General features: G+C 35.4%; 1 protein-coding gene across 1 annotated transcript in view; it reads left to right on the top strand.

Annotated features, from left to right (window-relative positions):
• The window catches only part of ZFAT (zinc finger and AT-hook domain containing), a 284,095-nt gene that overhangs the window by 114,976 nt on the left and 149,486 nt on the right, over nt 1-19,633 (top strand). Inside the window, exons 4-7 of the mRNA XM_074202542.1 lie at nt 8,096-8,284; nt 11,138-11,288; nt 15,260-16,722; nt 18,438-18,670. Of these exons, the coding sequence (XP_074058643.1) occupies nt 8,096-8,284; nt 11,138-11,288; nt 15,260-16,722; nt 18,438-18,670 (2,036 nt within the window). The remainder of the gene's footprint in view (nt 1-8,095; nt 8,285-11,137; nt 11,289-15,259; nt 16,723-18,437; nt 18,671-19,633) is intronic.

Raw genomic sequence — 19,633 nt, 5'->3', positions numbered from 1 at the left:
AAGAGAAGGCTTAGGGAAGCATGGTTACTGACACACCTTAATCTAAATTGTCTTTCCCTACAAACTTTTTTTATTTTTTATTTAAGAAAGATTTTATTTATTTTGAGTTTTACAATTTCCCCCCATTCTTGCTTCCTTCCCCCCCCCCCCCCCACACACAGTAGGTATTCTGTTAATCTTTACATTGTTTCCATGGTAGACATTGATCTAAGTTGAATGTGATGAGAGAAAAATCATACCCTTAAAGGAAGAAAAATAAAGTATAAGAGATAGCAAAATTACATAATAAGATAACAGTTTTTTCCCTGGAATTGAATAGTCTTTGGTCTTTGTTCAAATTCTACAATTCTTTCTCTGGATACAGATGGTATTCTCCATCACAGATAGCCCAAAATTGTCCTTGATTGTTGCACTGATGGAATGAGCAAGTTGATTATCACCCCCGTGTTGCAATTAGGGTGTACAATGTTCTTCTGGTAGTTCTCATCTTGCTCAGCATCAGTTCATGCAAATCCTTCCATGCTTCCCTTTATTACCATCCCTCCTGGTTTCTAATAGAACAATAGTGTTCCATGACATACATATATCACAGTTTGTTAAGCCATTCCCCAATTGAAGGATATTCACTTAATTTCCAATTCTTTGCCACCACAAACAGAGCTGCTATGAATATTTTTGTACAAGTGATATTTTTTATCCTTTTTTCATAATCTCTTCAGAGTATAGATGCAGTAGTGGTATTGCTGGATCAAATTATATGCATATTTTTGCCCCATTGGGCATAATTCCAAATTGCTCTCCAGAAAGACTGGATGAGTTCACAGCTCCACCAGCAATGTATTAGTGTCCCAGATTTCCTATATCCCTTCCAACATTGCTCATTATCCTTTCTGGTCATATTGACCAGTCTGAGAGGTGTGAGGTGGTACCTCAGAGATGCTTTAATTAGCATTTCTCTAATAATCCCTACAAAATTTTTGTTATGCTCACCTATGTCCACCTGTTCATTGAAGTTACTGCTTATAAAATGCATATGTAAGTTTAATTTGGAGACTGTCCAACTATTTAAATTGAATTCATGATCTCTCTATTGTTTGTTGACAGTGCTGTTACATAAATTGCTGTTATTTTCATTTAAAAAAATCATGACAATTGAAGTGAAATCAGTTGTTTCATGAATTGGGAAAATTTCTTGTTGCTTTTTGATGGGTGGCAAAACCAACTCTTCAGTTTCTTTTACTTACCTCTCCAATGAGAATCTCAGAGCCATCATTCTATTTAGATTCAACTACTGTTTTCTTTTTTTAAATAGCATGACTGTCAAGATTGATGCAAAATTCAGGTTCTTCTGTCTTATGCCCACTCATTGGTCACTAGAACAGGACCTCACATTGAAAGTACCAACAGCTAAGTTAATATTTAGAGATCTATTGAGGCTACATAGGACTGAGAACTATTTTATATCTTAATTTGTTACATGAGTTATAATGATCAAAGAATTTATAACCAAGTGAAAAATAGGCAAACATACTGCTATTGAACCTTTGTGTTCTTAACTAGGCTGGTCCTCAGATTGCTGTTACTATCTGGAATATACTGGAAGTCTTTTTAATGTTAGAAACTTCCAGAGGTTTGGCATTTGAGCATACATAATTATCTTTGATCCACATAATAAGACCAGGAATATATCCTTTTGGAGGTACATATTTATCTAAATCAAATTAAATCTGTATTTAAAATGATACCATGTATGAATGAGTAATGTCTATCATACTTATTGCTATAAATTGGTTTTTCCTGCACAATTGGTCTTCATTTAACAACTCCTTAAAAAATAAGGTCTAAGTAAAAATATGTGAATGAAAAGGTTTGAAAAATTAATTGAAATACCCTGCTGTATTAAAATTATTTCTGTATATAATTTAATTTATTGCCTTATAAATTGTGCATTCATAGAATGTTAGAGCTATTCTGACCTCTTCATTTTATCCTATTTTCTACAGGTTATAAAAGTAATATATATATCTATCTATCTATCTATCTATCTATCTATATATATATATATATCTACATATAGACTTGGAGGATATTATTCATGCATGTAGGACCACTATTTTGCTTAAAAGTGATATATTGAGCTTTGTTCCATATTCTGCTATTTTTAATACATATTTGTTCTCCTGGATTTCCATTTCATTATAATATTAATGAGTTTAGGTGGTGTTCAGTGCTTGGACTAATAAATAAGACATTTTATAGACATTTTTAAGACTTAGAAAGTCTCAGGGGTGGCTAGGTGGCACAGTGAATAGAGCACCGGCCTTGGAGTCAGGAGTACCTGGGTTCAAATCCGACCTCAGATACTTGATAATTTACCTAGCTGTGTGGCCTTGGGCAAGCCACTTAACCCCATTGCCTTGAAAAAAAACAGACTTAGAAAGTCTCATCTTTTAAAATTCATTTAAAATGTGATAGAAGTGTTTCATTTTGATATAAAAGAAATATTTGAATGCTTTTCCCATAAAAAAACATGAAAATATATTTACAGAGCATAGACAATTAGAATACATTTTTGGATAGGTCTAAGTCAGCCACATTTTTCCCTTGCTCCATCTAGAGATTTTTCTCAACCAACACAACTTTCCAAGCGGTTTTTGCTTATTCCCATTTCTTGTAGGAACATATTAGAATATTTATATATAGGGTTTGATCTATGTAAAATTACGAAATAGGTAGAATGTCCTTTGGTGACCTTTTTTGTAGTAAATCAAGATTATCTTCTAGGCATGCATTAGTCATCTCCAATTATGCATGCTTCTATCTTTTCTGGTCCTTCTTGGCCAGAATATCTCATTTTCCAGATCTGTAAAGTACATTGATCAGTTTTTTAGATAAAGCCATAGATGCCATGTTTTTCAGATTTCTAAAGGACATTAACTTTATAGTGTAGACTAATTCACTGGGTGACAAAATTGTTATCCAAAATTCTTTTGATAGTTTGGTGTGATGGCCCAAATCTAAGAAGATGAAATTCATTTAGCATAAATGTAAAAATCTTGTACTTGGATTTACAAAACCAATTGTACAAATGTGGATTGAGAGAGATAATATTTATTTAGCATCTTAAGATCTGCAAAGCATTGTACTTATATATTTGATCCTCATCAGAAGCTTCTGATGCAGGTTCTGTTATCATCTCCAGCCCCCCACAGCCATCAATGAGGGGAAGGATCCTTGTGGAGAGGGAATTCACCACCATGACTACCAGCAATGACTACTAACTACCTACCACCAGTAGTAGATGGAATAGCATTCTGGGAGTGGCATTGTCTTTCAGATAGTCAATTCTTCTCCAGGCCCAGTCCTCATAGCCATTTTCTAAGAAATAAATCCTGTGAAGAGCTAGCCAACCATCTCCACCATCTGCTAAACAACTGCCATCCTCAGAGCACATAGCTCAGCAGCAAGTGCTGGACAAGTCAACTGCTTTGACCATCAGCTCCTGAGGGAGAAAATTCAGGACCCTGAACTCAAGAACTAGTTCCATGCTGTCAAACTGTCATCCTGAGAAACAACCCCTGGAGATATCTCTGTAAAGATGAAGTCTTGGAACTGTTCCTGCCAATGCATTCCCATTTCCTGAAGCCTCAGAAAAGAAAGTCCTTGTCCCTGTCAAATGGTTCAACATCAGAAAATATGATGGTGGAAATGATATTAAAGTCAAGGTATTAGCATCTCCTTTGCTGCTGCAGCCTAACTTACTGTCTCACTTGCAACTGAAGACTTCCATATATGGAAGATTATATTGACCAGAGAATAGTCTAACATGCAGCCAGAGAATTATTATTATTTGTTAAATCTGTTAAATAGTGTCTAGAATGAAGAGAGTGAAAATATTTTACTCTGACCTGACTAGATCAGTTCAAAGACAGTGTATTAAAGAGCACATGAAGAGTATTTTGCCTATTTCTTGGGTACCATTTTTAGTTAAGGAGATTGACAATCTGGATTGAGAGCAAGGATAGTACAGAGCCTTATTATGCTTTATCAAGCTTATCATGCTCTTTCAAGATATATAATGATGGAACTATCAATGTTGAGTTTGGAAAAAAAAGTCTAATGATTATTACTTCTAACTATTAGAAGAGTTATCAAATAGTAATGGTTAGTCCTCATATTCCTTGGCTCCAAAATGGAATGCTTTGGAAGTAAGTTAGCTAGGTTGTGTGTCAGTGGAATTCTTCAAACAGAGACTCTATGACATATTCTTATGAGGAATCATGTCAGGGGGTTCATGTGTCAGATGAGGACTGGACTAGTTGAGATCTGAGATACCTTACAGTTATTAACTTTGTGATTTGATTCTTTACATATTTTTCCCTTTGCCCACTCATTCCTCTTACTCACAGTGGAACATTTTCTCTCCTCTTACTTCAGCGTCATGTATAGCGCTTGTTAGTACAAGGGGATAATGTTCAGTTGAAGCCTTTGAAAAAGACTCCCATACTAGCCTTGTGTCCAAGATGGGGATTTATTTTTTACTTTTTCGGTTTTTGCAAGGCAGATGGGGTTAAGTGGCTTGCCCAAGGCCACACAGCTAGGTAATTCTTAAGTGTCTGAGACCGGATTTGAACCCAGGTACTCCTGACTCCAGGGCCTGTGATTTATCCATTGCGCCACCTAGCTGCCCCCATGATGGGGATTTAGAACTAGCTGAGTGCCTAGACTCAAAAATTCATCAGTAATAGATAGATATTACCTTGGAAAGAGGAATGTCCTTTAATGGAATGTCCAAGAAATTCTTCCTTGATTCTCCATTCTTCAATATTATTATTAATGACTTGGATGAAGAGATCTATGCTATGTTTGCCAGATTTATAGAGGGCATGCAGCTAGGAGGAAGAGCTGAAGCTAACTTACTGACTCTGGTACTTCCATCTAGAAAGTTCTTCATAACTTGGGGGAGGAGGAAGAAGAGTGAGACTAAGGCAGGAGGGGTGATAAAATAAGATTCTTTATAAATGCAATTTAAAAATTTTTCTTCAGTGAATATTTATTTTCTCTTTGCCCACTTCACATCTCTCCCTTCTCCCCCTCAACACACACCAAAGAAGAGATTAAGAGAAAATACAAAATTATTTAAACAAATAAGCATAGTGTAGTGAAACAAATACCCATATTGTCTAGGTCTGCAACAGTGCTTTTCTTTCTATATATATTTAGTTTTATACCTCTCCGACAGGAGGCAGGCAGCTTGCTTCGACACTGATCTCCTGGAATCATGAAAGGGTATCATATTCTTCAGAATTCTAAATCTTTTAAAACAAAAGATAAAATTGTAAGAAAACTTGGCGAATTGCTCTGGCAGTGTAGCTTTTACTACCTCTTCACACTGAGGATCTATTAGCATTGGATGGTACAGAATATTTGGATTTGAACAATCCCTGGAGTTCACATATCAGGGGAAAAAGGATAAGTATGTAAGTAATATAATATATGTTAATTGTATAAAAGAGATACAAAGTGTATGTTAAAGTATAGGTTAAGTTTGATGACCTTGGAGGGTCTTGCTAATTCTCAAGTCCTACAGTTCTGTGACTAATCAAATTCTTGAATCTTTGATAATGACTCTGCTTGTTGATTCCTATGATTCCTTTTCCCATTCATTTACTCCTTTTACTGAACCAACAAATATTTATTCTATATAGAGCACCAGCTAATGTTTTATGCTTCAGAAATAACATAATGCTTTATGCAAGTTACAAATACTGTACCAAAAAAGCTCAGAAAATGACTCTTATGTGGAATACTTCAGATGAAACAGAGAGGGAGAGATTTTTCTTCATGACATTAAAGAATACTGTTGACTATTTCACTTCGAAATTTTGATGGATCTCTGTGTATGTATTACTTCTGTTTGTTTGTTTTTTGTTTTTGTTTTTTTGCAAGGCAAATGGGGTTAAGTGGCTTGCCCAAGGCCACACAGCTAGGTAATTATTAAGTGTCTGAGACCGGATTTGAACACAGGTACTCCTGACTCCAAGGCGGGTGCTTTATCCACTACGCCACCTAGCTGCCCCATTGTATTACTTCTATCGGTATAGAATACAACCCCTCCATAGCTTCTCATTTGTTGCATTCCTTGCATAGTTATTTTAACAAATTCTCCATGAAAGATTTCAACACCCTGGAGGTTTTCCTCAGATTCTTTTAATCTCCTTTGAATACCAGCACCTCAACCTGGCTGTTTTTACTTTGATGTGTGACCTCTCAAGGAAAAGACCAGGAAATCCCATCAGGAAAGGATAGAATAGTCATTCTTACTATACATACTATACACACCATAACAAATATTAGCGTTCTTATGTCAGTCATTGTTAGTTGGTTTTGATTTGAGCTGGTATTTTAAAATTATGGCAAAAATGGATTTACATTTATTTTTTTTCATTGTTTTTGGTGGTATTCTCTTAAGTACAAAGTATAAAAGCCCTAGGTCTTATTTTTAACTGATGTTTTACTTTCCCAATTGCATATTATGTAAGTTTTTTTTAACATTTGTCCACATTCCTATGTGTATTTCTAAGTTATAAAATTTCCTTTTACCCTCCCTTTCCATTTCCCTATCCTCAGCAGTGAACAGTCAAGTTAATAGTGTATTTACACATTTGTGTTAAGCATTTTTGGTAGGAGGAATTAGGATTAGCAATTTTTGGTTAACCACTTTTGGTATGAGGAATTAGGTTTAAGGGAAAGAGATACATAGGATATATATTTTTTTAAAAAAAGTGAATAATAGTGTTCCTCAGATTCTGAAGGATTTTTTTTTTTTGTTTTGATTTGTTTTTCTTCCTCTGGATGAGATAGCAATGTCCATAGCCAGTCTAATAGGGCTGTCCTAGTTCTCTGAACTTCTGAAAGGAGCTGCATCCACCAGGGTTGATCATTTCGCAATAGTGTTCTTAATGTGTATATTTTTTTCTTGATTCTGCTCCCTTCACTCAGCATCAGATCCTGTAAATCATTCCATGTTTCTCTGGAGTCTGACGATTTATGGTTTCTTATAGAACAATAGTATTTCATAATATTCATGTACTATAACCTGTTTAACCATTCCTCAATTGATGGACATTCCCTCAATTTCAAATTCTATGCCACGACAAAAAGAGCAGCTATGAATATTTTGGGACATGTACAACTTTTACCATTTTTGTATGATTTCTTTTGGGCATAGACCTAGAATTGGAATTGCTGGGTCAAAGGGAATGAACAGTTTCATTGCTCTTTGGGCATAGTTCCTTGTTGCTTTCCAGATTGGTTGAATCATTTCACAACTCCACCAGCAATACATCAATGTCCCAATCCTCCTACAACCTCTCCAACATTAATCATTTCCCCTTTTTCTCATCTTAGCCAATCTGATAGGTGTGAGGAGATACTTCCTTAGGTCCTATTTTTAATATATAAACAATTTTTATTGTTGGTGAGTCATTTTTCAGTCATGGCCAAATCTTTGTGACCCCATTGGGCTTTTCTTGGCAAGGATACTGGAGTGGTTTGTCATTTCCTTCTCCAGCTTACAAATGAAGAAACTGAGGCAACTAGGGTTAAGTGACTTACCCAAGGTCACACAGCTAGTCAGTGCCTGAAACCTGATTTGAACTTAGGAAGATTAGTCTTCCTGACTCCAGTCCCAGTGCTCTATCCATTGTGCCACCTAACTGTCTGAAAAAAAAATTTCTTTCCTTTTTTCCAAGCTGCATAGAATATCTATTAATGGTAATGACAGTTTTTCTAAATCTACAATGAATAAGTGTATAGAATCTAGAAATAAGGAAATCTAGCAAATTTGTGTATGTGAGCGTATCACATATATGTATATTTGTGCCTTTTAATTTTATATTACCATAATTTCTTGCAGTTTTCCTCCTTCCCTTTCCAGAGAACCATAATTTTATATATATATATATATATATATATATATATATATATGATTCATTATATTTTAAAAATAATGAGAGAGACAATGTAATTGGTACAATAATATTTACATATATATTAATGGGTGATTTATGAATCTTTGGTCTTTGCTCCTTAGGTAATGATTCTGAAGTTGAACTTGACAGGAAGGAGAAAGAAGATGAGCGAGAAAAAGTGCCTAAAAGATCACGGACACAGAAAGCAGAGAAAGTCCAAAAAATCTCATCAGGAAAGGAGGCAGTACAGTTTTCAGGAGCAAAAAAGCCCATTATAAGTGTGGTTTTGACAGCACATGAAGCCATTCCAGGTAACTATGACAAAGGGTTTGTAGTAAAACTAGAGTCTCTTAGTTATGATAACAACCAACATTATGTTTTGTAACATGCTTGCTGTCTAGTGTAGTGAAATTACTAGGTTATTTCCTTTTTAACCAATTTTTCTATGCTGGCAGAAGATTCTTTTTCCTCTGACTTCTTCATGTGATTTCTGTCATTTTAGAAGGTATTGAGTTCTTTCATCAGATACTATTTGCTCTGTTCTTTTCTTTTGATTTTCTTTTTAGGAGTTTCTAGAGTTCATTATCCTTTTATCTGACCTCTATATTTTTAATAGAGATTTATGAAGTTATTATATTCTGGGAACTTTTTATCCCTCCTTCTGTTCTCATGAAAAAGAAAGCCTGTTGGAAAAAATATTCATTCTATATTTTAAAAGGTCTTTCCAAGAAGAGATTTTTAGGTAGAAAAATAGCTTATGGTAGTTGACATCTAAAGAATAATAGACATTTGCCTAACCAGCTAGGGGACTTTGGTCAAACAGAATAGAAAATAAAACATGCAACTTTAAGTACAGTTACATCTTTATAAAAATCTGTTTTTAATTTTGAGGGCTGTAGCTCATCATCTACAATTAAAAAAAAAAGCCCCTTCAAATTTTAGAGGTGAGATAGCCCAGCCTCTGGAAAACACTTCACATAAGAATAGCCCACATTTGTATAGAAGATTCATTTTCACATTTCTACAGAAGATTCTTAAAATACCTTCTGTTGAGCAGTTATGTATTTGGAAGTATTGTTCTACGTATTTTACCCATCAAGAAACTGGCTATCTTAGTGGTTAAATGACTTGTTTCCTGTGATGTTGCCAACTTAGCTCTTCTGATTTCTAGATCATTTGATCATACCACATTAGAATTATATGACTTGAAAGAATTAATTGTGTTGACTAAACTGTCTTGTCACATTTCCTAGTAATATTATTGTAGAATTTGAACATTCTAGACTGTTTTCTTGTTTTCCTGATCCATTGTGGTAATTTTTGGAACCTAGGTGATCTGTATAAAAACATCAGACTGACCAGAGATGTTAAAAGCAAAATGCTTCATTTGCTGCATTTTAATGTGTTTATTTGATCCTAAAAAAAAGATTTCAGGCATAAGAAGATATTTAAGGGTAAGAACAGTATGAGTAGAAAGGAGAAGGGAAAGATATAATCTTAGCCTTCACTGAGCCTTAGGTGCTATAGTCTTGGAGACATAAAATAGGGATCATTTATTGATTCTTCTGTGAAGAGATTATTCCTTGACTTTGACACTACCAGCATCAACTTTTCTATCCTTTATAGAGAAAGCATGGTAAATGGATGAGTTCCATCCCCTTGAGTGGGGTGCCATCCTGATCCAACACTCTGGGACTAGGAATGGAACCCTCACTCATACATGAACCATTCACAAACCTTGGATCATTCAGTCAGCTAAATACCTATTATATGGAAAGCTCTTAGAGTACCAAAACAGTCCTTGTCCTCAAGGAACTTCGTTATGTTCTTTGAGAAGAGGCAGAATGAAAGGAATAAACATAAATTCAATAAATTTATGCAAATTAAATTAAAATAGTGGAACTTAAGTGGGGGGGAGACAATAGCAGAAGAATCTCATGTAGAAGGCAGAGATTTAAATGACAAAGGAAATTAGAGATTCCATGAAGTGAAAATTAAGAGAGCATCTATTCTCAGCTTGGGGAACAACCTGGTTAAATGCTCAGAGAATGGAGGCTTTTAAAGTACTGTGTGTGAAGCTGAGCAAGAAGACTTTTTTTCCTTTGGACCAAAGGTCTGTGATGATTCAGGAAATGTAGTTGGGCAGGGTTGTCAGGTGCTTTAAAATGTCCGAAGAGTTATTTGATCCTAGGTGTCATAGCCGCTGAAGTTTATTGTCAAAGGAATGGCATGACTAGAAGTTGCTTTAGGAATATCACTTTGGTAGCCAAGTAGAGGATGTGCTAGAGAGAGAGAGAGGAGAGACTTAAGCAAGGTTATCTTAGTTAAGAAGCTAATATTATAATAGCCTGACTGAGAGGTAGTGAGACCTGCATTAGGATGGTATTCCTTTGAGAGATGTTGTGGAGGGAGACATGATATGATTTGACCAGTGATTCAGTATGAGTTGAGGGAGATGTAGGAGTGGAGGGTGATTTCAGTGTTTTGAATTTAGGTAGCTGGAAGGATGGAAATGCCCCCAAAAGAAATAGGATTTAAGCAAGTAGAGTGCATTTTGGGAGAAACATGATGGTTCTCTACTGAACTTATTGAATTTGAGATATTTATAGGACATTCAGGTAGAGAATGTCTGATAGGCAGATGGTTGTGTGTCAAAATGAAAAAAAATCATGCTATATTTTGAATTTTGCAGAATATCATCAGGCTAATACCTTCATTTTAAATATGATGACACAGAACCCTAGAAGGTAAAGTTATTTGCCCAAGGTTGCAGGTTGTAAATGGCAAAATGGTATAGGAATATAGGTCTCATAATAGTCATATCAGTGAAAGTTTTCCTTTATAATATCTGTGAAACCATATTGATGGGTGTATTGATATTGGTGTTGTTAGATTGTGGGAAATGATAGCACTTTCTTCTATTCTTAAAATTAACTTTTTGGGAAATAGTAAAAAATAGCTTGATTTTGTTAATAAACACAATTATGTGAGCTGAATGGAAGTTAATAGCCTGGCAGAGAATAACATTGTAAAAGAATTTATTCCTAATATAATAATTTACTCTTCAGTGGTAAAATTCCTGAAAAATAGTTTGCACTATGTGTCATCAAGTTCATTTGGTTTGCAATTTTGACAAGTGATAACTATTTATTCCTCAATATTAGGTGCCACTAAGATCGTCCCAGTTGAAGCAGGGCCCCCAGAAGCAGAAGCAGCTAATACCAAGGCCACCATCCCTGATCTAGCTCATCGGAGAGGGTACCAGGAATATGCCATTCAACAAACACCATATGAGCAGCCAATGAAATCAAGCAGGTAAATGCTGAGTACCTAGATTTATTTAATTTCCAGAAAAGATTAAAGTTCTAATAAGGATTAAAGGACTAGTGTTCTTTGTGGGGAAGATGGGCTATTAAATTAATTTCTGAATATTCTTTTTACAAATCTTTATATAGCATGATCATATATATATATACACACATATATATATATATATATATGAGGATTAGCTGTCAACAAGCGAATGTGTTAACTTGAATCTTAGTCCCTGTTAAATGCAAACATATGCTTAAAATTTTAATGCATTATCATTTACTTATGAGCACTAATCACACATGAATTTTAGCGTATTACTTAAAACAAACATGATAAATATTAATAAAATAAATATAAACAAGACCCTAATTATTAAAGATTTTGAGTGTTCTTCCTTGCAGTAGACATTAATTGATGTTCACTTTAGCTGTGACATTTACCTGCTAAAAGAGACTTCGAAAATCTGCTTACCTTAGATTTGAAAACATTTTTCATTAGATGAAAGAAAAGACAAATGAAAACAGCATAAACACTGGTGCTTTTCTGTGTCTCGTGGGATGTTCTATTAATTAGCATCATTAGCAGCATTAAGTAGGAGCATCTTATTTTATATGGGTTAATAATAAATGCTTATCACTTTGACAAATTTGTAGTGAGATTGAATCGAATCATTATTCAATATTGTTCAGTTGAAAATGAGAGAGTGCTTCTCAAGCAACAATTTAATAACTTCACAATATCCTCAAGTCAGTAGGTGAGGGAATTTATAATTTATACCTTGTACTTCATATTCTCTTTCTTATATAGAGCTATAACTCATCTTGTGATGGTGCAAAAAGCAAGTTTAGACAATTTAGTATACCCATTACATTCATTGCTTTTGGCTAGGAAACTTGGCATGCCTTTGCACTGAGGACTTCATGTAATTATAGAGAAAATCAGAACAAAGATTCTCCTAAGACCATTGGATTTTGCATTGGGGAGGAAATGTTATAATTTGTTTATTTAATTAAATAGCAAATCTAGTTTTTCTTCCTTTGGTGTTCTTATTCTATGTACCAATAAAACATATTGCCTCCTGGTTATCTTTGTCCATTTGAGGGAGATTCAAATTAGTTTTTTTAAATTAGCTTTGGCTTTAGCATCTAGGCTTAGTGATAGCTTTAATTCAAATTTGAATATTTTAATTACATCATTTGAATGGTACCCTTTAGTATTTATTGAACATGATACATTTAAATATTTTAAATTTAAGTATAAGACAACCTTTTTTTTATCAAATATGGTTGTGTGATAGTTTCAAAAATAAACATTTCATAATTAATGTAGATATAGCTTATTTTAAAACACTGGAAATTGAATATTAATACCAATGGTCATTAATATTTCCTTCACTATATGTAAGTTCCTAGAAGAACCAAAAATATCAATAGAAGTGAATAAAAGGAAAACAAGCATGCCACCACTACTTCATACACTCATATTATTACCTGAGTATAATGGAAAGACATGTTCATCATTACTATTATTTGTTAAATCTTAGTGGTTGGTGTAAGGAGTAACACCAAGTCAGGACTGGACAGTAGTTTCCATGAAGAAATTATATTCATAAATCCAAAGACTCTGTGTGTGTGTTTGTGTGTGTGTGTGTGTGTGTGTGTGTGTGTGTGTGTTTATTTGTGTGTGAGATTCAAAAGTGGTTGTTTGTTGCACAGAACTCCTTTCAGGGTGAACTCCTTCAAATATTGCAATTGCCACAGTTATTATCATCTTTAAAGAAATATTTCCAGAACTTTTAAAAGGAAGCAATTGAAAATGAGACATATTAATTTACCCCCTAAATATATTAAACAGAAACGTGACCAAATCTTGTTTATCCTTAAACACTGCACTAGACTCTTCCTGGCTCAGCCAGACTTTTGGAAAGAGAACTTTTGCTGTCTCTTCTCTCTCCCAATCCTCCAACCTTTGCTGTCTAGTTTTGACTTCATTTCTCAACTGAAATTGTCCTCTTCAGTTACCACTGTTGTCTTCATTGCTGCATTTGATATTCTTTTCTCAGCTCTTAACCTTCTTGAACTCTGCTATTATTGATAATTCTTGACCTACCCTGTCTATATCAAAGCTCTGTATCTTCTCTGGATTTTCACAACCCTCTTTTTCCCTTGGATATCTGTCATCCTACCTAAATGGCCGCTAATTCTCAGTCTTCTTTGCTGACTTATCATCCATATGATGACCCTCCTTATGGTTGTTTTCCAGTGTTCTAACTTGGATCATCTTCTCTACATTTGCAATTTCAGTGACTTCATAGACTCCCATGAATTTAATTATCAGTTAAATCCCCATAGCTAACTTCTGGTTCTTTGCTTTGATCTGTCTTGTGTTACTAGTTGCTTAATAGATTTTTCAAACAGGACATACTAGCACTTCAGTTATTCCAGACAGAACTCAGTATCTTTTCCTCCTGACTTCACAAGGTCTTCCAAACTTCCCTGTTTTTGTTGAAGACAAAATTGTTTGATTGTCCCAGGTTTGTAATTTTGAAATTATTCTTGACTCCTCATTCTCCATCTTCCCACATATGTAATTTGCTATCTTATTGTTTACATCTCCCCATCTGACCCTTTTGCTTCACTAGATACACCAACTTAATGTAGGCTTTTTCATATCTCACCTAGAACCTTTTAGCAATCACTTCATTGGTCTCGTCCTCAATCTGTTCAATTTAAGATTTTCTTTAAAAGTAGATCTCATCATGTAATTTACCTACTCAATCAAGTCCTATGATATCGCCTTGTCTTTAAGATAACATATAAACTCCTCTTGCTTTGTTCTTTATCACTTGGTTCTCCTTAATCTATCATTTCCTGCTCATTATCCATTACTCCCCTTCCCATACTTTACAGTTCAACCAAACTGCTTATAATTTTGTTCTTCACATGTAGCACTTTACCCTCTTTCTCAATGCTTTTGAAATGACAATCCACACTTCTGGGATATGTTCCTTCCTCTCTTCTTCCTTATAGAATCCCTCTGATCCTTCAAGAGATAGATAAAGCACTACTTTCTACCTGAAGTCTATTCTGATATTTCCTTTTACCCTCAACTGCTAATGACTTAATTACTTTGATTTAATTCTCCTGTATTTATTTGTCTTTATTTTTTATAAATGAACATATTATCTTTCCCAAGAGAATGTAAGCTTCTTGAGAGTAGGAATTTTTCGTTTCTTATATTTGTATGTACAACACCTTGTACCTGTATGTAAGGTAGGTACATACTAAAAATGTGTTTGATTGATTGGTTGATTGCATTTTGTGACCTCTTCATATATTTAACCTCTTTCAGGCTTGGTTTCCTTATCTATCAAACAGGGATGTTTGCTTCACAGGATTATGAGGAAATTGCTTTGTTAATCTTAAGGTGCTTATATAACCCAAGTTACTATTACTGTATATAATGCACCATGCTAGGTGTGTATGGGGAAAATAGAAAGATGAGTAGTTCGTGAACCCTACCCTCAAGGAGCTTTCTAACTAGATGAGGATAATAAAATGCACAGAATTGCATATAGTAGCATGTTAGCATATGAAAAATATACAAATGAAATATGGAATATTATTATATTTGTTGATCCAGCTGTCATTTCCAGCTGGAGAAATCAGGGAAGCATTAGCAGATTTCATTCCCTCTATATAAGTAGATAGCATTTAGTGAGCAAAATAAAAATATGGAGTATATGAAATTCAGTTTTGAGATTCATTATTTAATGAAAATAAGTAACAGGCTGACAGCTAGTGATTGCAATGCATGTCATTTACTGTACATTTATCTCTTTTCTCATTAAATTCTCCTTCATGTATCTATATTTGGTTCGTGAAAGGGAATTTGACATAATCAGACTATGCATATGCTTTTTTGTTAAACTCAACCCTTTAACCATAACTAAATCCTGATTTTTTTTCTAGGTTAGGTCCCACTCAACTCAAAATTTTCACTTGTGAATACTGCAACAAAGTTTTCAAATTTAAGCATTCCCTCCAGGCCCATTTGAGAATCCACACCAATGAAAAGCCTTACAAATGTTCCCACTGTAGCTATGCTAGTGCCATCAAAGCCAACCTCAATGTCCACCTGCGGAAGCACACAGGAGAGAAATTCAGTTGCGATTATTGCGTGTTCACCTGCCTGAGCAAGGGCCACCTAAAAGTTCACATTGAGCGCGTCCACAAGAAGATCAAACAGCACTGTCGCTTTTGCAAGAAGAAGTACTCAGATGTCAAGAACCTCATCAAGCACATCCGAGATACTCATGATCTGCAGGACCAGAAGGTGAAAGATGCCTTTGATGAGCTCCGCTTGATGACACGGGAAGGCAAGAGGCAACTCCTCTATGACTGTCACATTTGTGAGCGCAAGTTCAAGAACGAACTGGACCGGGACCGACACATGCTGGTCCATGGGGACGAATGGCCCTTTGCTTGTGAGCTCTGCGGCCATGGGGCCACCAAGTACCAGGCCCTGGAGCTCCACGTCCGGAAGCACCCCTTTGTGTATGTCTGTTCTGTTTGCCTGAGGAAGTTTGTTAGCTCCATACGGCTCCGTTCCCATATCAGAGAGGTGCATGCCAGCTTACAGGAGGCAGTGGTTTTCGATGACTCCATCAATCAGAGCTTCTGTCTTCTAGAACCGGGTGGGGACATCCAACAAGAAGCTGTTGGAGAACAGATGCCTCCCGCAGGAGGTGGATTTGTGTTCCAGGCTGTGGACCCACAAAAGGAAACCACTGGCCTGGGGGATGCAAGCCAGGGGAATGGAAATGGGCCCATCAGCTGTGTTGAGATCCCTGCTGCTTCTTCCTTGGACTTGAAGATCCCTCAGGGAGCAAATGCAACTGTGCCATCATGTGAACTGGAGACCAATGTAGCAACCTCTGAGCTCCATTCACATGTGGTTTCAGAGGATTTCCTGCTGAAAAATAATACCTCTGCTCCTGCTGAGACTCAGGCCCCTTCTAAAAATGACCTGCAAGTTCAGCCTGGAGACTCAGCTAATACTATTCAGGGTGAAGAAATAGCACTACTGTTACCCAGGGACAAAAATTCTGAGCCAAATCAGGAGAATACCAGTAAGGAGAGAACTATGGAAGAAGGAGAAAATATGGTTGCCCTTTCCCATACTGAACTGGAAGCAAGAAAGTCCCCAACACCAAACCTGGCCCAAGCCACAGAGTTTCTTCCTTCCACAGCCAGCAGTGGTGATGCACACATCAGTCCTCAGCTAGATTCTTGTACTACTCCATCTTCAGAGCATCAGACTAGAACTGCTGCATTCATGCAAGTCTTGGACAACTTACAAAAGAGACAGATGAATACCAGCATGTGTGAAAGGATCCGAAAGGTCTATGGGGATCTGGAGTGTGAATACTGTGGTAAGGAAGGCACATTTCATGTATAGTAATCTGGGACTGTCTTCAATAGAGGTCCCTTCTCATTTGGCTCTCTCTCATCATACTTGGCTCGTATGCGCTTCTGTATTTTTATTGTGTCATTAAGGATCACTTTTAAAATGGACTACTGATCTTCACCTTATTAGTAGTTATTAATATTAAAAGTCATAAATGATTCCTTTAATTACATATGTTTGAAAAGTTTTTTTTTTTTAAAAAGGTTAACAGGGGTTGTAGTAAATAGCCTTAATGAATCATATTTACTTGAATAAGTAAGTAAGGTTGCTTCCATAATTCCAGGTCCCTAAGATGACCTTTCTGGTTTTGCTTTAATTCACACTATACTTACATGCTGTATGAGTAAAAATTGCTAAAAGGGCCATTTATTTCCCACTGGTTCTTTATAAATCTTGTTCAAAATCATAAAATTGAAAATGAAAACTTGAAACTTAGCCCCTTTTTGAAGAAAGTCTCCAAAGCAAAAAGAAGCAAATTCAGGTTGACAAATGAATTTCTTAGGATCTTACTAGGAGATGTTATGGTGCATGGCAGTCCTAGATTTGGAGAAGAAGACTTGAGTGTTAATCCTGGCTTCACTCTTTGTTAGATTTGGTATATCTCTTAAATTCTGCTAGCCTCAGGTTCTTAAAAATAAGGATTACAGTAATTGTACCATCTTACTCAGCATCATTGTGAATCAAACTTTTTCCAACTTCAATTAAGAATGAATCTGTTGGGGGCAGCTGGGGGCAGTAGATAGAGCACTGGCCCTGGATTCAGGAGGATCTGAGTTCAAATCTGGTCTCAGACACTTAATAATTACTTAGCTGTGTGACCTTGGGCAAGTCATTTAACCTCACTGCCTTACCAAAAATAAAAATGAATGAATCTGTTACGCGTAGAATATTGTTCAAGTCCCTAGAAAGATTCAAAGTTTGAATATAGTTCCTGCCCTCAGGTAACTTACAGGTGTATAAAATGGATACAGATAGATAACTGGAATATCCAGTTGCATGATTAGTGTATTAGAGACTACAAATAGGAATGTCCAGAGACTGAGGGGAAGTGTCATTAGCAGCCAAGTTAATCGTGAAGATTATCTACATGAGAATTATTATGTGAATTAACATGTGACATGAATTCTTGTTGGATTAGATGAATTTAGTAGACTGAAAGCAATGTAACAGGTGGAAAGAGGGAAAAAGAGTCAAAGCAGACAATCCAGGCTTTGAGACTATCTTGAGTGAAGACATTGAGAAAAGAGACCTGGGATGTGTTCGGGGAGCAGAGAGTGTATTATAGAAAGTTCAGCTTATCAATATGACCTTTTACTATTGTTGTTAACTTTGAGACCTTAGAATGATCATTTTGCCTCCTTAATCTGTTAAAAGGTCCTTTTGCAGGACGTATCTCATGGTGGTGTTATGAGGGAGTACTTTATTAAACAATAAAATTTATATAAACTATATAAAACTATTCGAACATGAGTTTTTACAAGAGATCACATTAGAACGTAGAAACTCCTATGGTAAAGTAAAAAAAGAAAAGCTTATTTGTGGTTCAAATTCCTTTTCCTCTGGGGACTGGTCTTCACAAATAACAATGTAATGGAAAAGTTTCAATTTTTACTGAAACTTGAGGGAGCAAGATTCCTCAACTAAAATTCTGTCTTCTCAGGTCTTTTTTTTTTCCCCCAGGCAAACTTTTTTGGTATCAGGTACATTTTGATATGCATGTCCGCACCCACACTCGAGAACATCTTTATTATTGCTCCCAGTGTAACTATTCTTCTATCACCAAAAATTGCCTTAAACGCCATGTAATTCAGAAACACAGCAACATCTTGCTGAAGTGTCCCACTGAAGGCTGTGACTACTCAACTCCAGATAAGTATAAACTACAGGCGCATCTTAAAGTTCACACTGACCTGGTAAGTGACATTATTCTAAGTGACATTCTGTTTTCACTCTAGGCTTTACAGTTTTCTTACCTATGTGTGTGTGTATATAGGTTTGCCTTGCTTTGTGAAAAACCAATATATATTTTCAAGACCAAAACTTAAAAAAAGAGAGAAAGAAGATCTGATGATTTTGAAAGATGTTTTCTAATGGGAAAATCACTCTGTGTGAAGTAGGAAAGTGTGGATTTGAATTCCTCCTCTATTACTTATTATCTATGTGTCCTTTCGAAAAATACCTACCTTATAACTGTCTCTTTTTCTCTAATTTATTAATATAATTTATTATAAAATTTCTTTCAAGGTATTACAGTGAACAGAGTTATTGTACAAAGCAAGGCATACCTGCATGGTTATATATATTAAGATCTCTCAAATACATAATTTTTAAGAAATTTTAAAGGATGCTGTAAGTTTTCTTTAATTTTCATTGCTGTCATTAACATGTTTATTCTCAGTGATGTCATTTTGGCCTTCTATAATGAAGGACAAAAACCAATTATTTTCAGTTACATGAGATGTATTTTTGATCTCATGATTTAATAAATGGATAATGGGTGTATAGAAGTATTAATAATGAATACTTTTGAGACGATTCTGTTCCACCTCAAAGGTAGTAAGTGAATGTCCTGCTTACCCTCTTTGGACATCAGTTTTTTCTTCCATATAAAGAAGTGAGATTAAATGATCCTTTAGGCTTCTTCTAATTCTAGGTAGATGATTCCAAGGTTCTTGTTTTCATTAGTTTGGGTCATCAGCTTAGTTTCCTAAATGTTATACAGCAAGTATAAAGCACAATTAATCTTGTATATTATAGTTATCTGTATGTTCCCCTGTATTCAAATGCTTTTACAAATTGTACAAAGTAAGCAATTTTCTTTACAGTTTCTTAATTTAAGTTTGTCTTACTAGAGTTTATGAATGGTATTGGGTATG

This window comes from Macrotis lagotis, chromosome X, assembly GCF_037893015.1.
Source record: "Macrotis lagotis isolate mMagLag1 chromosome X, bilby.v1.9.chrom.fasta, whole genome shotgun sequence".
Lineage (NCBI taxonomy): Eukaryota > Metazoa > Chordata > Mammalia > Peramelemorphia > Peramelidae > Macrotis > Macrotis lagotis.
This window is presented reverse-complemented; position numbering and strand designations above follow the sequence as displayed.